Below are 22,253 nucleotides of genomic sequence, written 5' to 3' on the forward strand. Positions count from 1 at the left end.
GGTTAAGATTTCATCCAAGGCTCATTCTGAAAATAAACGGTGCCTACAGTCCCTTCCTTTACAGCATTACTCATGTCAGTGTTAGATTTTGTTTCTCTAAGAAGTGGTGCATTTTGTAAATTCGTCAGAAATGGAGGATTATCTTAAAAACAATTGTAACTGATTTTAATAACCCATTTAGCAAGGTTCTTTTTATTCATTGGTGTTTAATCAAGACATTTCCCCCAAAATAGTGCTGTTCCTTAATACAGTGAACCTATGGCTCTGTGTTAAATGCCCTGACTCAGATAGGAGAGCAGCAGTCTGCCAGAATGCATGTTTCGGTGCTTGTATGCAGTGAAATCATAATCCTGACACTTTGGCTGATGACATCATGATGAGTCACTCTCTAGACTTAAGCTGGGCGTGCACATGTGTATCTGATGATGGTGGTTTGTTTTTATTAAAGTGGAAACAAACTTGATCGTTATTTCATGCTCAATGTCTTCCAGCCAGTAGCAGCTCTGAGACAAACACGTTAGGATACATTTGATCATAACTTGGGTGGGTGGAAGTACCACTTACCGTGCTTAGAAATAGTTTGCACATTCTGAGCTTTCAGTTGTTTGATAAAGCCCTTGATCTGAAAACTGAGTGGAGAAGGGGCTGTGCCTCTCTTCAGAGAAAATGGCAATAATATGCTCTGACCAAGAACATGATTAACAGTTAACATAATGCTGTGTGAAGAGTAGTGGTATTTTTCATTAACGGTGCCTAAACATTAGAAATCTGGTGCTGTGGACTCGATGTTATTTTGCTTCCAAGTGAGCATGTGTTTGTGTACGTATACTTTAGAAACCAAAGCTCTTCACTGATACTTCCTTGGCATGCTCACTAACCTGGACTCTAAGTATACTAGCCTGCTTTTTAATGTAGACTTTATTCTTGCACAGAGGAATATTTGACCTGGGACAGGAGAAGCTTTCCCAGCTGACTTTCTGCCCAGGTTTATGGATTAAAACTTAATTTGAGATCCAGTTCTGCAAAACAATATAGCTGAATTACTTAGGCGAGGACTTGGTGATATGACACCTTAGGCACCACTGGCACAAGGTATTCCTGCACCTTCATGTGCTGCCCTTTGAAATGTGCTACACAGTGTTTATGAGGTGGTGCCGGGAGCTCCTTTGTATGGCTTGAAAAGCAAAATAACTTTTGCAAGTTCTTTGAGTTAAAGCAGGATCAGTTTCCTCATTTGACTCATTGTACAGACACACAAACAATTGTTTTGGCACAGCTAAGGGAGCAGCATGCTGCATTGCCTGGGCAGGAATGAGTGGTAGAGACCAGGAGGAGAAGGAAGCTTGGAAATATGTTGTCTGTGGCAATATCTTCAGCTAAACATATCACCAAACAATAGTCTCCCAAGAGACGGAAGCTCTCCTGAAGCTGGCGTGGTTATTTTAGGATTCTCTTTCAACACAAAGGAGCAAGGAATGTGCCCCCAGACACATGCAAATGGCTGCAGAGCTGGTAGAACTGAGTAATGCACGTAGGGCTTTGCGTTGGGCACGTTTAACACGGGTGCCAATTGCTAAGGTTACCTGTGCAAAGCAATGATCTCAACCTGTCAGACTCTAAAAGCGCACCAAAGCAGTTGGTATCCCCTGAGAGTTACACGTATATGTGACTCTTCCAGCAGACAGCTTCAGTATTGTCAGTGCTTGGAGGTTTTTTTCATAAAGGGCATGCCTAGACATAAGTAAACCCAGGGCATTCCTCCTTCCAACATCGCATCTGTTCTTGCAAACTTTCACAATCCTGCTTTTTAAAATTCTAATTGAAACAACTCCGTGCTTTATAGCTGCATCAGCAACCTTTCATGAAAGAGTGCCAGGATGTAAAATTGTCAAAACTGAGGAAACCAGTTGCTTTTTCTTAATGACTGGCTTCAGTCTTCCTGTTCTCCAGATTTCACAGAACCTCGCTTTTAGAGTATTTTCATTTTGTTATTGCCATGTTTAAGCAATTTCTAGGTAGTGAACTAGCTGTCTTTTTTTTCTTTTTTTTTTTTCTTCTTCTTCTGGTTGAATTGGATGCACCCATACTGCAAATTGTTACACTCCTGCTTTAATACTGAATGACTAGTACTACTCTAGACCCTCTGCATTCAAAGTTGAATTTATGGCCAAATTTTAACAAAATCAGGGCTAATGAACCTGTTTGAAAATCAGTTAAAATAGATGACTGTCTACAGGCAGCACTGAGGTTTGTTTTGAGGCCTAAGTACACAGTCTGTGCAGGAAGCGTTTAGGCAGTAATACTGAGTTTTGGGAATGGGCAGCATTTCAGAATAGTCTGGTCTTCAGGCTTACTCTGCCAATTATTCACTATCTTTGTGTTTTTAAGTAGGCTGTAGCTTACCCCATTAGAGATCTTTTGTCTGCATACTCTAAAAATTGGGGTGTTTTGTTATGTGCTTATCTTGGTTTCTTTGCTTTAGAGGAAGGTTTTAGTCGCCTGCCCTTTCCCCTCTTCTTTGTCTTTTTAAGCTTGTAATCTTCATGGGACAGTAACTACTTTTTAAACTTTTGTCTGCATTCAATTAGTTTCCATAATTCTTCCAAACAGTTTTCTAACTTGATCCTAAGGTTTTTTATTAGACTACTACCATATTTTTTTCTCTGCTAACAAAGGATTTGATTCCTCGTTTTTCAGATGCTGAGTGAAAATCTAAGAGGAGAAATGACTGTTGTACCCACAGGAGACAAGATCTCTCTGAGAGATAGCAAGTTTATTCAAGTGATTGCCAAATCTCTGAGTATCAGCTGCAAGGAGGTATATACTTAAATATTTAAAACTGAACTCATGTAAAGCTGTAAAGTCACTTAAATGAATCCGACTTAAAAGTGAACAACAAAGGCAAGAAAAAAATGGAGTACTGGGTATTTTTTATTATTTTTATCTTTTTTTAGTACTGAGCGTCCCAGCTAACCAGTTGGGCTAGGGAGAAAGGACACAATGACAAACATAACATTAAAATGTTTTTAATTAAAAACATATTAACTTCTTTGTTTTTTCTTCTTGTAGCTTCAGCTTGAGTTTGTTTTCTTGGCTGGCTGGGTGCGCAATCACAAGCCTCAGACAGTTGCTGTAATTCAGGGTATCAATGATATGAAAAAGTGTTTTGTATTTTTGTGGTCAAATGCATCGACAGTTTGGAGCAATCCAAATAATGAGGGGTAAAACAGCTTAATTGGACATGCAGTCAGAGAAGGCTGCTCCTAAGGAAGGCACTACACAAGTGTAATTTGTGGTGTTTAATATTAGTTCCTCCCAGTCAGAAAATAAGAAAATATAATACTGGTTGTTCAGTGAAGAGCATTGCGAGATGCAAGCATTTGCTCTTGGCTTGGTTTCAGGGAAAGTGGGATTTTTAGTAGCTGATGAATACTTGTGTGGCTGCTCTTTAGCGTGTATGAGAAATGGGAGAATATTTAAGGGGTCTGTGGGATTTGTCAGTTTGGAGGTTTGGAAGTACAGGTTGCACAAATATCTGAGGAATCACATGGATAAGGTTGATCCAGTCTTGAGGAGAATGGACTGTATAGTCTTTTCCAACTCCTTCCAGCCCTGTTTCTCTTACTGTACTGTTGTGTAATTTTGGCAGTTGTGTAAATTTGCCAGAGATGGCAATTAGTACGTGCACCTAAAATGGTATATATAGATATCAAGTAATTAGTGTTGCTTGGAAGGGAGGAATATAAATCTTCACAGATGTGGGACCTACAAAATGTAAAAATAAACATGAGACTTCTTTCCTTCCATGAACTAAATGCTACCATTTTTAAATATCCAAAAGTTTAATTTGGAAACTTTACATGAAAGCATAAGGACAGTGTTTTTATGTCTTGGACATCAATCGGATTAGAGACAAGAATGATATTAAGTGTTTATTTTTATTTGTTTCTCAGGAGTTAGAAGCCGTAAGAGATGCGTTAATTCCACCTTTGGCTTGTGCTGCAGCTAAACTGGGTGACATAGATGCACTAAGAGCCATAGGAGAAATGGTAATTTAAAACTAACATTGTTTGTACAAAATATGAATTTTTAAATAGAACCATAAATGACTAGCCATGCTCACTGGGAAGCAACTACATAAGTCTTAAAATCAAAGTGCTTTGAAAAATCAAAGTGCTTTGACTAATACGATTGGTTTCTAGGCACTTCAGTCTTTGGCTTTCAAAACTGGTACGTTCTTCCCTCTATCTGGTTCTCAGCTGTTATATTTTCTTTTGAACAGTGAAAATAAAGGTAGATTAATATGCAAGTTCTTATCTGCTAACTTTGGAACTCTTTAAAATGGTTTGTGCCGATTTCCTTCACTTAACTTTCTTCATGTATATTCATAGTATCCACCTTTTGGATGTAAAACTTTCGTGATTAAACAAAGAACTTGAAAATTATGTTATTTAAGCAAAACACAGTTCGGTGCTAAATCAGGGTTTCGGCTCTCCCCATAGCCCTAGCTGGGGTTATACTTAAAAATTATAATAATTCCCCAGTATTGCTTTCTACACCTCTTTTTTCTCTTTTTTTTTTCCTGTTTGCCCTGGATTACCCTACTCTTGAGACTTTGGTAATGAGCCTAGAAAAGGGATAAATGTATCTTGAAAATAACAATAAACTAAGACAAGTTAAAGTAGCAAACTGCCTGCATAGGCACAAAGCTGCTGTATGTTGTACTGCAATAAACAGCATAACTGAAGGGGCTGTAATGAGATAATGTGCGGGGGGGAGGGGGGGCATGGGAAAGGTGGAATAAATATCTTACTGGTGCTGAAAACAGCACTACAAGATAAAATTTAAGTAAGTTTGACAAGCTTAATATTTTGGTGGCTGAATTAAAATGTGATGTAGGCATCTATTGTTCTACCAACTATTTCATGTGCAGCCATTATCTTTTTAGCATGTGAAGGATTTGTGCTTTTGTAGGGTGGAAACTTGAACTGTGAAGACTACGAGGGCCGAACTCCACTTCATATTGCAGCCTCTGAAGGGCATTTACCACTAGTCGAGTATTTGTTGATGTCTGGTGCAACTGTTTATGCTAGAGACAGATATGGATCTACCCCACTGACAAATGCGATCCAGTTCAGGTAACAAAAGTAATTTATACACCACTCTATGTAAAGCTTATAAACCTTATATCTGTTTGCATTTTAGTCCATCCCTGTTGGTAGGTTTAGGTATCAGCAATCATATGTAAATGACAGCAATTTAAAAATAATCTCAAATGAAAGCGAACAACTTTGTACAGATGCAGAATTTTAGCACTAAGGTAACTTATTGCTGCCTTCCCACCAAGTTTTTGTCCGTAACTTCAGGACTCCACTCTTTGCTATGAGGCTTCCTTGTAAAACATAACCAGCTTGAATACTCATTTTGACTGTCAGAAGGGAGAGTGCAGGACCTGAGCTGTTTGTTTTCTTTGCACCCTCTCCTTTCTCATCAAGACAAGACTGTTTCAATTGGCGCAAACTACACCGGTAGGCTGACATGTTTTAATCTTTCCCTTCTACCTGTGCTGCTTCTAGTTTCTTGCTGGGTGACTGGTTCTTTGATTTTTGTTTTCCACCCACTCATACGGGATGGATGCATGGCTCTGCCTGGTTTGTGGATTTCCTCTTCCTGTTGTTCTGAATGTCAACAATTCTTGAATGGTAGGCACGGACATGCCATTTTGCTGGCCTTTTCCAGGTTGTATGGTCTTAAGGAGTGGCCGTGGCACACAATATTAAAGTCATCCATTACAAAAGATCAATTCAAAAACACTTAGTTTTTCTACTCTGGGGATTCATAGAGCCATTGGTCTTCCAACTTGTTAGAAGCTGTATGCCCTAATCTCTTCATGCATCTTTGATCTGCTTTCAGCTCCTTATCTCATGTTCCGTCTGTACATGGCAGGCGAAAAGCTTTCTTCCAAAGAGGAGCTTGGAGTGATAGAATTTCAATAGTCTTCATGGGTGTCTGTCCCCAGATATTCCTACAGCTTTCAAATGTTGACAAGTTCACCTGGTCAGTCAAGCTGGAGTTAGCTCTCAGGGAGGTCTGACAGTCCTGTTGATGCATTGGTTGCAGGAATAACTTGAAGGTTTTTCCTGTCTCAGAGACTTGATGTAGAAAACTCAACAGGCCCTATTAACTTGAGACTTGGAGTCCTGTGTGGACACACTGTGCTATTGCCATACTACTGCACGGTCCCTTATGGCTTATAGTTGTTGCATTATTTTAATAAGCCCTTCAGTGGCAAACCCTTTAAGTCTTAAAGCAAAACAAGCCCAACAGCAAATCAAACAAATAACCTCACAGTTGAACAGAGGTGGCCCTAGTCCAATGTGAGAAAATGCTAAAGCATTAGATACCATTAGATGTTCCTGCAAATCAGGCACCTACTCTTTTTACCGCACCCAACTACTGCCTGAGGAATTTCACATGAGCTTGTTGTTTGGATTCCTTAGCATTGCCACTCCTATATTAGACTCCTACTATGACTCTTAAGCTCTTTAAAGCTGCACACCCATTTCAATATGGGGAATTGTAAAAGGAAACTGCACCTTAACCATTTTCAGTTTCTCTTTTTGTTTCTGCTGTTGGAATGAGCTGACCTAAAACTAATCTCATAAATTTGTATTTAAGATCTGCTGTATGCTCACACTGCATTTCACACTGATAAGCACATAAAGCAGAATTGTAGAGATCAGGCAGCTGTATATGTGTATAGTTATATACCCACTAAAAAGATTTCTGCTACAAAAATATTTAAATTCTATTTATTAAACAGCTGTGTGCTGAAAGTGAAGAGATTAACCTGATACAATGTACTAAGTGGCAGAGGGGGAAGGGCTTAATGAACAGTCAATGCTTTAGACTGTTTAATTTTGTAACTTTCTCAATTTTAGTGAATATTGCATCAGCTTAATCCTATTTTCTGAGAATTAATTTTTGTTTAATTGGAATAGAATTGCAGTGCAGTATCCACTTATCTTAAAAATAGCTTTCTTTCAGTTTTGTATGTCACATTTCTCAGTGGCTTGCCTTTTAACCTAGCATGCAAATATGTATAATGATGACTGATTTCTCTTTTCCGTTTAATAATTTGTAAAAATGATCAGGAGTTATGTCTCTTCTTAAAAGCTTCTTAACATAGCACTGTCAGCTTGTAGACCAGCAATCTGATCTGTAGTCTCGTACATGATCAATGATAGTCTTTTAAAATTTTTGACTTTAAGTGACTCTTCCTTTATTTCTTATTTAGAAAGGGACTTCACATCTTACTATCTAAAGAAACGAACTACTGCATTTCCGCTTTTTCATTTGTAACTGTGCAATTTGTCTGTAGTCTCATTCACTTTATGCATGTACCTAAACAGACCACTGTTAATTTAGGCCAGTTGCTTGACGTATCAAAATTAGTAGTGTTCCTTTAACTTCTTAGAATACCCTCAAGGGATAATTCATTTTCAAAACAATAGAATAATACATTTTTAATAACAGAAACTCTTCTAAGCAGGAAAATGTCCTGAATAAAAATTGTGTATATTTTACGTAGTAAAAGCATTTCCATTTACTTATAGTACAGTGGTAAAAGGTTGAAAATGGGGAGTTGCTGGTATAGTGCTGTGAGAACATCAGATTAGAGGCAGTAAAATTACCTCCCACGTAAATATGAATTTAAATGCGTGATATTTTGCAAGGTTACATTTACATTACTTCAGGAAACCTAAGGTGGAGTGAAAATCTAAACACTACTGACTCCAAAAGTACACTGAAGTCTGTCCTTACAGTATTTGAGTATAAAATTCCTGCTGCTACCACATGGAAAACTGAATGAGGAAAACTACGCCAATCCTGCCATAACCATTCCAGTTGCTAGGGAAGCGAGCATTAAAAAGAATGAAGCCTGTGAAGTCTGGATATACATTACACCTGCATTTCTTTAAAGCGAGTTGGTGGAAGGTGTACACCCTAAGGCCCCAATCCTGCAAACTCTTACGTGCATGTTAATTTTACATGTATGATTCATCCCTTTGAAGTCGATTCACTTTTATTAAGTGTCTGCCAAGGCAAGGCCTAAGATGATCATATTGTACAGCACTTGATTGCTCTAAATCCAGAGTACTCGTGAAGTGGTAGAGGTTCTGATGCCTTTACCTGGAAGTCAGACTTGATCACAGCAGTGACTATCTGAAGACTACACCAAGCCATATGTTTTGCTTTTGACCCATTAAAAATAGTGGATATAAATTGGCTTATTATTTTCAGTGTTAACAATAATGGAATCTAGCAGGGTGAAGACCCTGGAAACGCTTCTTGTCTACTTGTTTTTTTCCTCCGGAGAGAAGACATATGACAGTGGTAGTATTAAAAGGCTAATTTAAGCCACATGCCAAATAGCATTGTTTCGAGAGCATGTGTCTGACCAACATCCACAGTTAGGTAACAGATGTAGGAGAGCTTAGAAAAGGAAGAGCTGGGCATAGTTCACAGGTGACGATAGCTCCTCATGGCTCTTGCTTATCAGATGGGGCTAGACTGGACAAGCAGCTGTGCACCCCAGGGCTATCACGGTGACGTTGGCCTTTCCTCTACACCTTGAACTTCGATTATCCTGTGGTTGCTCTGCTGCTGGTTATGGGCTGTAACCTTAGAATGGGAATCATGTTTGAACTGTTACTGGGCTTATGGCTCAAGAAAATAGTTAAACTTCTGGTCTGAAAGTCAGCTAAACTGTGATCATTTTGAGGCTTTATTAAAGCCACAGAAAAGCAGCACTTAAGGAAACAGCTTCTAGAGACAAATAGCTCTCCTGCACCTGAGACAAATATTAAATATCGTAAAATTCAAAGCCAGCCTCTTGACAGATAGAAGAAGTGGTACTCTGGATAGAGCTTGAGTTTCTTTACAGTGTAGATACTGGCTGCATGCAAATAGGAACAAGCCACTGTGTGACTTAGCTCCTGCATAGTTTTCATGTTGAGTGATGGGAACATGAGAGGTGGTCCATTTACTTTCTTGGACAGAGCTGCTCTTCACAGTCATAGTACTAAATTTAACACTTTTAAGTTGTGCATTACTATTTGTCCTTATTTTTTTTCTCCCCTAAACAAGCTCCCCCTTACCCCTCCCTTCACGAGCTGTGGTATGGAACCCTTTGTCTCCTTCCCATCGCACCAGGAAACAAGATTTTGAACTTTTCGTTGTCCTCAGGATAGTATACTTCTGTTTGTAGGTGTCATATTGTAAGCACTTATTGTAAACACTGTGAGTTTCAATCCTTAAAAATTTCACTTGAAACCGCTTTATTTTTTTCATTTAAACATGTGGGATAAATGCCCCCGATCTGTTTGTATCACAAATGCATAGGGAGTCCTGCTCGGAGTAGTGGTGAGTGTGTGGCACAGGGACAACGGAAGGGCGTTCTGGAGGGAGTCTTGCTACCAGTGAGGGGGACCAGTAATGGAAGAGAAAAGCCTGGCTCTTTCCTGGAGTCCTGAGATAAGAAGGATTTCATAGGGAGAGCACACTGAAGAAGACAACGCAAAACATTACCTGCTTTGCTCCCTTTTATCTTTATGTGCTGTCCCATAGCATAGCTTTTATGTAAACAAAAAAAGCACTAGTTTCATGCTGTGATTTTGAGCATAAGGTGGGAGATGTGCAGTAGGCTAGGGCAGTCATTGCAGAGGAAGCAGATGCTATCCACGTTCAATCCTGTGCTGAATATGAGCTTGAGTGATTAAATATGTTCTAGTTTAATCTATTTTAGATCAGATTCATTTTCAGCTAATTACTGTTGTGCTTAAGACTGAGCTTAGACTTCATAAATGTAGCATTCATTCTTCACTGCAGACTGAAAAATAGGAAGCAGTGCCATTACTTGCTGCCTCAAGGAGATGCTTGTGGATGACTTGCCAGGTTGTAAGGGACCCTCCTGAGAAAATATTTTAGATAACTGAACAAACTTGCAGTGCGTGCTGTTCCAGCAATGCTTTGCTATGAAACAAAGAATGACTTTTTTTGCTGTCAAGAGAAAAAAAGTGCAGTTTGAAAAATCTGTTGAGTAGGTTAAATAACCTACAATTGGAAAGGGGAAATGATACCTATAACATCTGTATAGTTGTTTTTTTTAATTTGTAAATTAATATATTAGATGTATAAACTTACATGGGCATCAGCTGGGTAACTTTAAAGTACCTTTTCATTCTCAAGTTGGAGATTCCTGAGAGAAATGATGTGATCAGATAAGCATTTAGTCCAGTTCTAAAAGGGAAAGGCGCATGGTAACCTCCAAGAAAATGGAGGTGATGAAGCTGAACATGTACGTGAACTTATTTTTTATTTTGAATTAATTCAGATGAGTTTTTAGATAATGGGTTGGGAAACCCCACATATTTTCTATGATGGTGATATGCCTAAGTCTTAATTTTGAAGTATTATGGTATCTGCAAAATATGCAACTTAAAAAAGGAACTATGAAAGTATTCTTGAACTACTAGTGTCATCATGCTTTTTTTGTTTAGCAGAAGGAAATATCATCACCTCCTTTTGGAAATTATTTCTAAACCTTTCACTAGGTCACTTTTTGAAAAAGATATTTTGCAAATTTTTCATCTATCTCATGATTTTTCACCCACTTACAGTACCTTTAGAGACTTTAACATGGCCTTTTCCATAAACCACCTCAAGCTGGTGACTAAGAAATAGGATTTAGCTGGTAGTGCTTAAATACCTAATTTTCCCTTTAACTCAAAGGAAAGGACAAGGCAGACCTCCTAAAGACTCCAGGTGGAAGTAAGTAATAAAGGTATTGGTGGGAGTGGGGAGTTAGGAGAAGATGTGCTTCTGTGGGAGGCTCATAAGAATACTCGGCACAATTTTGAAGCCTTAAAAACATGATCAGCTTCTGCTTTAACATAAAGATTCAATGCTTACTTGGCAAGACAGACAATTAAGAGACTAATATATGTGATTCTGTGATTCTGCAAAACACAGGAATGATGCTATTTGTGCTTCTGTCACTGTCTAATATTTCAAGTGTTAAATTAATCTGGGGCTACAGAAAGGAAAATAAGAATCCTTTGAAAAGAAAGGGACGCATCCCTTTCGGTTTTGGAGCTGAATGAAACACTTTCATGAGCTGAGCATGTGAATGATTATTTTTTTTAGAGAGAGGGCAAATCCTCTTACTACACCTGTCACCTTGGAAAGCACTCCTTGTTCTGTCTGGTGGTGGAGAATATCTGTATGAGAACTTTCACTAACTGTTTGTATATGTGAATAATGCTGGATTTAGGAAAAAAAACCTACAGGTCAAAACATTTTAACTGTTTTTTCTATCCTTTTCATAAAGGCGCATGGAAGTGATTAATTTACTAAGAGAAACTGGAGCTCACCTTTCAAGCCATGACTTGGAGAACACTGGAACAATACTTTGCAGGTAAATGTGATGATAAGTTATTGGCCATAAAATTGGGATGGAGGGGAATGATTTTTTTCAAAAGAGACTCTCAGAATGGAAAACTGTGTAAATAACTACCAAGGAACAGTTGGGCCCCTGGCATATGATGTGTGACTATTTCTGTGCTAGACTAATAATGAGGAAGCAAGTGAAGTGATGAAATTAAGAATCAACTCTGTGCCAGAGCAGCAGTGACTCAGGAGAGCTCCAGAGCAGGGAGTAGTGTGGGTAGGAGTGAGCTGGAAGCAAATATGCCCCTTTTTCCCAAGCACTTTCACTGTGGGGAGGGAGGCCTTTGAGCAAGGTCTGTTTTAATAGCATCTCTGTTGGAGAATAAAGCTGCACATACTGCATAATTTTTAGGATTTTTATTTTATTAAAATCCATTTTTCTCAAAAATAACTAAATCAAATACACAAATAGGTTTAACCCTGAAACTTTTGAACAAACGCTCACCATTTCTGTGTTTAATCTTAAGAGAATATAAGCCTCTGTTGAAGCTGATTTTCCATATAGTTGCTCTTAGATAAGGTGTTTTAATGATATAAATATATATTGGGGAAAAAAAATAGAGACCAGATTTTATTTTTTCCAGTACTGGTCCTGAATAACAGGTATTTCTGAAAATTGTGAAAAGGTTTTATGTATCTCCTAGAGTGACTAGTTGTTTTTATGAGCATTCTGTGTAGGGACTTGACTCTGTCCTTTCAGTAATCCTAGCGTAGACGGGAAAATAACTTTTATCATGAAGTCCAAATATGCGCTTCCCGGAGCACCACAAGTGATAGGACAGACCTAAATTCTTCGTTTGCATTGTTTCCATCTGTCAAGCAGATTAGAGGAGTGGCTTAGAGAATGACATTCCTCTGCAAATAAATTGGCCCCTTACTTAGCCCTCTTGCCATGTGCAGAACCTGTTTGGCTAGCTGACCTGATAGTAGTAGTATGTCCAAAAAGAGAACAAGGGGATTTAAACAAAAAGTTGTTCTTATGCAGTTTGTTAAAGCATTTTAGGCAACACTGTACACACTGGATCCCTGTTGCATGACCTCTGTTGTTCAAAGCTGATATTTTGACAACAAACATTTGAGGTTTTGAGATATTTTAAACTTGTATTAATGGTAATAAGTGTAATATAAAAACTATGTAAATCTTCCACACAGAGGGTGGAACACACGTGTGCTCACAGGCTGAAGGAGGACTCAGTGTGGAATTAAGGGTTCAGGGTGGGAGGGGAGGAGAATCTCCCATGCCATGTGCAGATCAGGAAGCAGGCTGGTGGCTCTTCCCAGGGAGCCAGAAGTTGGAGTAACAGCTGTACCTTGACTGCCCATGCCATAGCCAGAGGCAGGCCCAGTAGCAGAAATCACAAAAAAAAAAAAACTCGCGCCAGGGATGCGGCCAGCCTGGAACAGTGGTCGAGCTTCAAGAAAGCACCAGAGTATCAGGGCTCCGTGAGTGCTGGCTCTTTCACGGGCTCCTCCTGCACAGCTGAGGCACTTTCCTCCTGCGGTTTTAGAGAGCCTTGCATGGCCTTTTGCGCCAAAGTGGCCTTTTCCCACAGAATGTTACTCACATCCTAAAAATGATTACATCTGAGGTACTGGTGTCTGTCCTTCTGCCAGGATGTCTCAAATACTTACTGTGGAGTATCTTCAGATGACTTGACCGATACACTCCTTCCAGGATACTCAGGCTTACTTCCTCTTCCTCTCTGTCCTACCTTTTACCTCCTTCTTTTAAGCCTTCTCTTTGCTGGCACTGGCACTTTCATGGTAGTGAACATGTTCACATGGTCAAGCTGCTTACAGAACAAACTGCTTATAACATCTCCCCTCTATCTAATTGGAACTATTTTCCTGTATCTCCTTTCTACCTTGGAATATACCTTAAGTCGCAAGTTTTACCACTCTGAATTTGTCAGCAGGGCAATATGGCAACTTCTTGAGATTTCGAATGACAAAGCTGCTTGCTTTCTGAGAAGCTCTACGTTGCTATACTAAGCTAAGTTGATTTTTCCCTCCCATACAGTTCTCTGTGAATTAGGAGCTATAATCACATTTTTTTGCCTTGTTGCTGACCTAACATCAAATAAACTGGTTTTCATGAATTGACATAGACAGTGATTTTTTTTTTTGTTTTTTTTGGTTTTTTTTGTTCTAATACTGTCTCCTCAGCTTCTTTGTCTTTAGGCTCATGAAGTTGGGGATGAATTAAAAATCAATATGCTCCTGTGGTATTGGTGATATTTGAAAGGAAGAACAGTATCATCCAGTATTGACAATTGGACAGTATCAGCAAGTATCTTGTGTAGGAAGTGAAGATGCACATAGATGCAGTGAAGATGATCTAGTTATTAACTCTTTATGGTTTCATTTGCTGTGTTTTTGAAAGAGAGATGTGTTAGTCTGGTTTTTAGAATCACTTTGTAGATCTTTGGTATCTGGTTCATGACTTTGTTTTGAAGTGAAAAATCTTAATATCAGTAATCTGTTAAAAATGTCAGAATCTCTTTTCATACTGCAGTAGTGTTGTCATCTTTCTGCAGAACCAAGTCGTGACCAGACAAATAGGGAAATTCAGACTTATCCTAAAGGCTTGTCAAGTTCCAGAGTAGACTAACAGTTGTTTTTTGTGTTTGGTTTTTTTTTTTAAAGGAAAAAGGTTTGTCTAAGATTGAGCTACTTTGTTCAAGTTTGTACTTCACAAAGTTAAATAGGGACATAAAACCAAACCAGCTTTGTCTTTCATATACTTGAATTTCATAAAATGATATAATATGCAAGGATGCAGTCTTTCACAATAGCAGCTTTCAGAATAAGATGTCTCTTCCATCTGAATCTAAGGAAAAACTTTTTTTTACTGTGAGGGTCACTGAGCACTGCGACAGGTTGCCCAGAAATGTTGCGGAGTCTCCATCCTTGGAGATATTCAAAACCTAACTGGACACGATCCTGGGCAACCTGCTCTAGGTGACCCTGCTTGAGCAGGAGGGTCAGATTAGATGATCTCTGGAGGGCCCTTCCAACCTCAACTACTCTGTGATTTTCTGGGGACTGATGAAGGAGAGAGAAATATATCTCTGAAGGAACTGGGAACAAGCTTCTAATACCTGTTGTCTTTCAAAGAAATCTGATTGTCTTGACTGTGAGAGACATGAAGATACTGGCTAAAAACAGTACTCCCAAATGCGTTCCAGATAGAACAGCCCATGCCTTGTGCTGGACTCTTAACTTGTCTTCTTAGGATTTTCATGAAAAAAGAAGAAAAAAAAAAACAGGGAAAAGATTTCCTTCTCTGTAAGGACAATGATATAGCTTAAAAAAAAAAAAGTCTTTCCTGGTCACTTTATATAAACACTGAAAAGGCAGAAGCACCGAAAAAGCAGAGCTGTGTGCCTCTGGGAAAGATGAGTTTCTAGTACAGGATGGAGGGAGCCGTAGTCACTCCTTCCAAGATCTAGAATTGCGTCAGCTCTTGCCATTCTAAACCCCCTGAAACCCGACCGGCTTCACTCTCATTTTGATGTATTTTAAGAGTAAAAAAGTACCCCTTAAACTGCAGCTCCTGTAACTGAGTTTGCTTGTTACTAGTTTGACAGGTGGCACAAATCAGAGAGCATGGTTGTATTATCACTGTTCTTGATACCTTAACTCTTCTGTCATTGTTGTGGCTATATGAGCCACGCTGGAACTGTGTAATGGGTACATAATCATTTTTTTCTAAACGGACGAGTGGCTGATAGGCAGCATACATGAAATTATCCACTGTATGAGGTGTCGATCGGAGTTTAGCAAAATGTGGTAAGTAGTTGTCTGCCAACAAAGCAGTTTTAAAATATTCTGGTAAGTGTGTATTGAAGTTATTTTTATTCCTTTTCTTGAAAAGAAAATGATGAACTTGCTGCTTACAGGCTGCACTTGCAGTTAGAATTGCTGCAGTTAGAATTGCCTAAATGACTTTGAGAAAGATACAGAGCAAAACTCCCTATAGCGTGTGTTGAGAAGTCCTATGTATTATTTGAGTATATGAAGTGCACTAATAGCGTGCGAGGGAAATACAAATGCATCTGGCTTAGCTAAGGAGATGGGGAATCGGAGAAAATGTTTTGTGGTGTTTTGTGGTGTTTTGTGGATTATAATCAACTTAGTGAACGGTAGGTATCTTCTATTTAGAGTTAAATCTAAATTTTCTCACAAGCTACAAATTTTTTTGTTCTCTGGATCACAGTCCCCGTAGAATGTATTTTTAACTTGATCTATAAATGGTTGCTGCAAAATTGAAGATATTTCCATGTATTTGGATTGCTCTAATACCATGGAAGGAGACCACTTTGCAGTTTTGACCTCTGACCATACGAGTTAAATTGCTCTTTCTGAACAGGCGCTATTAGGTGGTTAATTTTCAAATAAAAGCAGTAGTCCTTGTTTGTTGCTCACAGTGATGCTAGCGGCATTGCCACAGGTGTGTAGGTTGGTAATATTTCTAAATGTGCTGGTCTTTGCCCAAAGGGGTTTCCACTTTGCACGTGGCTGAATGATGAGTTTGTTTGGCAAATGCAGTGCTTTCCTGGCCAGTGTTTGAAAAGCTTTTAACTCTCGCTTGCTGGGCTTTTTGTTTGTTTGTTTCTTCCTTAATTCCAGGACATTCCACTGTCGGCAGCAGGAGAGTTATTTCTGTAAATAAAAACAAATCTTGTATTCCAGAAGTGGCTGCTAAGCAGTGTCTTCTCTGCCTCGCTAACGCTTTCTCAGTTTCCTGCAGTTTCCTTAAGGGCTTCCTACTGAGCTCCCTGTTAAACCTCCTTTCCCTTCCTCTATTTCTTTATCACTTCCCAGGGGCCTTCCTTGTGAGGGCAGTTTTCACTAATGATTTCTTGATCCTTGTTTTCATGATGTCAGACTGATCCACTGTTAAACCCCGCTAACACCCTGCTGCCATCTCCCTGTCCCCCAAAGGCCCCAGCTCTTGGTCTTCTGCCCGGCCTTATGGTTTGTAGGGTTGCATGGAGAAATAGAGACCGTTTTCTCTCCCGTTTCTTGCCCAACCTCTAGGACTGCTACAAGCAAAAGCTTCTCTGACTGTCTCCTCAGGCTGCTGCAATTAGAGGCCTCCACTCCCCTGAAAACATTTTTTTGGGTACTTAAGAGATTTAATCAACAACAGAAGTGACTTCAGTCTAGCAGAGAAATGAATGTTGCAGACCTGCTTTCAGGGTTTCTTCCATAAGCTTACCTGACTGTGTGCCCCTTACGTCTTCCTGCCTTTTCCTCTCCACCAGGTCTGCTAGGCTTGTTTCTCATACGCAGGAGCCTTTCACCATCCTCAGTCCCCGCTGTCAGCAATATGCCACTCCTTCACAGCCAGCACTGTTGAAGGCAGCAAGCTGTGTACTGACTAAGTACGTTTGGAGAGGTTTCCCCTCTCATAATGAGCTCCAACCTCACTTGATTATTATCGGGGTAATTTTGCTGCATGGTCAACAAGTACGTAGCAAGCAGTGACAGCTAGTTCAGAAACCTGACAGGAGCTAGGATCTTGAGAAAGCTGAAAGTAGTCCTTGCCGCCTTGCTGTCAGTTCAGCCTGTCTGCAGACTTGGTACAGTCGTGCTTTAGCTTATGTACAGACTGTTAGCCCTTCTCTAACCAAAAAAAAGTAAAATGAACCTTAAATGCTATGGATGAGACTACCAGCAGATGTGCAAAGAAACATTCAGGTGTACATTTCTCTATAAACTTTAATTCATTTATTTGTATAGGATTAATTTTGATCCTTTCTACTTTTTGTTAAATATGGCAGATAGAGGCAATCTTGTCTTGCTATCCATTTAAGTCTTACAAATTACCCTATAAAACTCAAAAAAAAAAAAAAAGTACCTGTGTTACTATCCAAATGATAACACATAAATGTGCTACCACAACTTCTGATAGTAAACATAGTTATGCAAACTTGTTAAGGGTTTTTTTTTTTTAGCGGTTTTAAAATAGGCACACTGCTTGCTAGCACGTCTGCTTGTGCTCTCACTGATTCAGTGACACCTTGATTTAGCTATTGTCCTGCCCCCAGCTCATTTCATGAGATAACTATTGTGTTGTGAAATATGAAACTGCGTGACTTTTTTTCCCCTTTGGTCATAGTCACACCCACTGTGTGAAACTAGCCTGTCGTAAGTACTTATAGCACAGCCCTATTAATTTAAGGAACTGATTCATCAAGCTGTGTTGCTTGCTCAGCTCTTCAAAGCTGTTGTAATAGTGTAATAGTGTTCCTTTACTTACCTCCCTATCCCGGCAGCCATGTTGAGCCTGTTCTGGGTCAGTGTTTGCCTAAGCTGCCTTAACTGAGAGGACACAGTAGTACAGTGAGATGGACTTAAAGATTTAGAGCCAATGTTGCCGTTCTTTTTGCAGCCTTGCAGCTAAAGGTGACGTGGAGGGGCTGTATGCCTGGTACCAAGCCGGTGCAGACCTGGAGCAAACTGGCTATGACGGCAAGAATCCCCTACAAGTAGTAAGTGTGCCTACTGCTGTACTCCATGTGGTCTTCTAACTATGCGAGTAATAACGCACACTGTCAGACAGTGTCAGTTTGGGAGAACCAGCTGCTGCTTTGGGGGCTATGAACTGGTTTAAAATATATTTCAAACTCAAGTCTGGTACTGTTCTGAAGTAATAAAGCATTGGAGCCAGAATTTTCTCATCTGTGTCAGAAGAATTAAAATTTAAATTGGTTTTTAATTATTTTGTGGTAGCATATTCTTACTTCCCACAAGTAAGTATTTGCATGTCCTGGTGCACAGGATGGCAGGATTTATTCATGTTTCTACTTATAGGCAAAGGCTACAGGGCATACGGAGATTCTTGACTTCTTTAGACATTAGCAGTAAAGAAGGTAAGATCGAGTTTTAAAGAACTAAGCTTCTGAAATGTATGGATCAGCATGTATGGAGGGGGATTTTGTATTCAGGCCCTCACCAGCACCTAGGGCATCTGAGTTCAGCTGCTGTCACTGCCTTCATTTCCTGTATGACCCTGAGTACTTGGATCCCTTTTTGTAGAATGAGACTAATGTTTATTCCTCTTTCTGCCCAAGATTATAACTGCTAGACCTGGATTTGTATGGTGCATTCTACAGTATGGTTCTGAACTTGATTGGGTATCTAAATGCTACTATAACAAAAATATTGGGGGCAGCAATGTCTTGTTCTATTGGCCTGGTACAAAGAATTGCTCCTCTGTTTTGTCTGCATCTGAGAGGAAATGGCTTCAATTGGGGACTTTGCCAGCGGTGTTTTTTAGGATGCCATGCCTATAGCACTGGAGTGTCCCCTCCTCCAGCAGCACTGTGATGTGATCACGGCCGTTCTGTCGCACAGCCTCCCACTCAGCAGGTCCTACTGTGGCACCTATTGCATTTCCACATGTGCTTTCCCTCTCACTTCTTCACTGAGCTCTTTATACTAGACCATCTTCTGGCGGTGTAGTCAACCACCACTGAAAACATGAGGCAGATTCTTAACAGACGCAAATTAGTTACAGCTACACAGACAGACTGTAGAAGGCTTCCTTTCAGGACAGAGCTCTGCCAAGGGTATGCTCCGCCGGGAACGGGACAGGACAGTGCCCTGGCCTCTCTCCTGTTCAGACCCTGTGCATAGTTGCCTGGCTGTAGTCCATACATGGACTCGCAGGGTGAATCTCTTTTGTACTGCTAATATGCAAGGTGCTGCATTTCCCTAGCTGGGTGCTATGAGATGGGTGTGAATCTCATGTTCAAAGCATCAAGTCTGACAGGTCTCTCTGTAGTAGAGTTGTTTGGGCATCTGACCTTCTCCAATGCTTTGCCGTAATGGGAGACATTTAAAACACTTGCCTTTCCTTTCTCAGAACTCCTTTCTGATGCAATACACTGTTGATTTTGGTATCTCTTCTCCAGTATACTGGAAAGCCTAATGCATCAGAGATTTAAAATACTGGGAGTGGATGACACCTTTTATTTAAAAAAAATCAAGATGTAGTTAAATGTTTTGCTGCATCCATTACCACCTTGCATCTTGCAAGGCCCATTTGATCAATATCAGTGAACTCATGTACTAGAGTGGAGATTTCCAGCTGGAACAATACCATTTTTTCAGTCACTATGTGCTGGTCTAAATGAGAACACAGGACGGAAACAGGCATTTTTGCCTTTTTGTAAAGTTTTGGGGATTATTTTGTTTTTTGCTGATATTAGCTGGTATTAGATCTAATCACAGTCTCCAGCATTTAAATGGAGGTTTTTCTGTGCCCAGGATGAAGACACTATAAATATCTTCAGAACATGGGTTATGTTGCAAATGGATTTCCGTTTTCAGTGAAATATGTCTGCAAAAGTCACTTTTCTTTTGCAAGTGGAGAGGGAATGTCTTAAATCTTCAACTCCTACATGGATCATCTCTTAATTCCTTGGGAATGAGCCATCAGTAGTGTGGGCAGTCTGAAGGAAGTCTTCAGTACTCATCAGAACTTGCTTGACAGGCTACAAGCTAAACTCTTCTTGGGAAGGTTTTGGATACTGCCCAGTTCTAAACTAAACATTTTCTCTTTTTCCATAGACTGTAGAAGATGGTCATTCATCTTCAGAAACACCAGCTTTGAATCCTTAATGATGTTAAGCAGTTACAGGGGAAGAAAGGAAAGAGGGAATGGTGACTACACATCGAGCATACAGGAAAGCTAGAATTGATGCAGCTTTAAGGCCTCACTGATTTTCTAAAAATGATTTGCTGCTTTAGCTTTTAATCACTTTTTAAATGATTCTTTTTTATAAACAATGAGGCTGGAATGTATTATCTCTTTACTGTACAAGTTCTGTTTTTAAGTAGACCTCTTGAATCTTCATATGTTAAATCAACGAGGACAGTATTGCATACGTAACAAAATGAAATGCTGTGGTGAATTTATAGCAAGAAAAATCAGTGGATTGTATACTTCTGTGTTTAAACTAATAAAATCTCTGTGGAACAATGTTGGTTTCACTCTGTTTTTTTGCAATAGCTTGTATCACATCAGTTGCAATTACAGCAATTGTGAGTGTCAGTGCAAACAATTGAATCAGTCATGGGCATCTGCCTGCAGTTGTGTACTAATCTTCACCAGTGTGTCACTATAAAACCTCACTTAAAATGAGTAGGAGGCAGAGGCCATAAAGCATGTTTGTGGGACTAAGTGAATTGATTGTTTTGTTTCTAATAGTGTCTTTCCCACACCCTGACTGGAATATAATCAAGATTGCTACATGCTGGACACTTAATTCTTGGATTATAGAAGTGATTTGAGTATTAACAGACCTTCAGTTTAAAGTCCCACCACGCTGCGACTAAAGAAAAAAAAAAAGGCAATATACATCTTTTGAGCTGTGTCCACACTGGAATGTGTAAACCTAGAGATTACTTCAGGCAAATGCATATATTGGAGATGCAACTTTTAATTTCACCTACAGCTTCCACAATAATCTATGTGGATTTTATATCTGCTTCATCTGAAGTGAATCTTTGAAGTGCAGATCTCTTTCCCCCCCCCCCCTTTTTACTCTTCACCCTTCCCACAGGTATTCTTATCATGGATAAAAGCTGCATTGACTACTTGCTGAGCTTGCTACTATTTAAAGATTCCCAAGGTGTGTTGCATATCAGATCCCCCCAGAAACAGGGTAACTGTGCATGTAGTTTAAGAAAACACCATGTACATCCCAGCCAAAAACAAAAAAAAGCATAAAATGCATGTTTTTTAAGGTGAAGAGTCATGCACCTCTTCACTACAGGCACAAAAATTACAACTATGCTGTCTCATTATTAAATAATTGATGTTACATAACAAAAAACATTATTTATATTGAATAAAATTAATACTGAATTAGGTAACTGTGATCTGAGGTAAACTTCAGAAATTAGGTTTCCAATGTAACACCTTTTTGGTGTTTTATCTCTAAATACATAAATGGAATGTAAATGGAAAATGTAACAACATTTGTGAAAATTTTTACAATCACGAGAAAAAAGTTGCATTGTCTTTTCCTCCTACAGTATTTAGACCTAGTATCTTAACTCTTGCCTAGTCAATCATCTAAAAGTTGATGCACTAAACTAGGAAATCCCTTGATAAACTTTTCTGCAAGTTACCTCTTTGGGATTGGAATCTTTGTTTCTGTTTAAATGATTCTCAGGTGGAATTAATTTGTCCATAGCACCATCATTCTTTATTTCTGTACCAGAATGACTGTGGTATATACACAAGCATCAGTATTTTCCTTAAACCTTTCAATATGGACTGATTTGATCTACAGGCAACTTTCTAAATAATAATGTCCATAAAGTTCTTATATTTCTAAAATGCAACATACAACATTGATCTAAAGTACAAAACATACTTTTTTTTGAAATGAAGGATGGTATTCTGGTGTGAATGACTAAAATAGCAGGTCTCAGCAGTAAAACTGAAGGAGACGGAAGAAAACAGAGAGCCGTCTTCTTCCTGCTTATGAGCCAGGTAAAGAGACTAAAGAAATGAGACTAAACTACATTTAGAAATGCAATACAATAAGAAGAGTTTAAGTTTAAAACTCTTAAAGCTAAAATGAAATGGCTTGGATCAAATTTGCAGTGAGAATAACACACCATTAGCTTCATTCTGATAAACCTTTACAAAGATATGTATCCCATTAATGTGTGTTTTCTTGCATAAGATAGTGTTCCTGCAGCTTTCTAGAAAATTT

At 39.2% G+C, this 22,253-nt stretch overlaps 1 protein-coding gene across 3 annotated transcripts in view; it reads left to right on the top strand.

Annotated features, from left to right (window-relative positions):
- Positions 1 to 20,506, top strand: part of ASPG (asparaginase) — a 62,259-nt gene extending 41,753 nt beyond the window's left edge. For all 3 annotated transcript variants that reach the window (XM_013940817.2, XM_067295057.1, XM_013940816.2), the window contains exons 10-16: positions 2,698 to 2,817; positions 3,954 to 4,049; positions 4,975 to 5,138; positions 11,393 to 11,479; positions 17,912 to 18,011; positions 18,334 to 18,392; positions 20,095 to 20,506. In XM_013940817.2, coding sequence (XP_013796271.2) covers positions 2,698 to 2,817; positions 3,954 to 4,049; positions 4,975 to 5,138; positions 11,393 to 11,479; positions 17,912 to 18,011; positions 18,334 to 18,381 — 615 coding nt within the window. In that variant the 3' untranslated portion in view covers positions 18,382 to 18,392; positions 20,095 to 20,506. The remainder of the gene's footprint in view (positions 1 to 2,697; positions 2,818 to 3,953; positions 4,050 to 4,974; positions 5,139 to 11,392; positions 11,480 to 17,911; positions 18,012 to 18,333; positions 18,393 to 20,094) is intronic.
- Positions 20,507 to 22,253: the final 1,747 nt, after the last annotated feature.

This window comes from Apteryx mantelli, chromosome 4 (genome assembly GCF_036417845.1).
Source record: "Apteryx mantelli isolate bAptMan1 chromosome 4, bAptMan1.hap1, whole genome shotgun sequence".
In the NCBI taxonomy this organism is placed as follows: Eukaryota; Metazoa; Chordata; class Aves; order Apterygiformes; family Apterygidae; genus Apteryx; species Apteryx mantelli.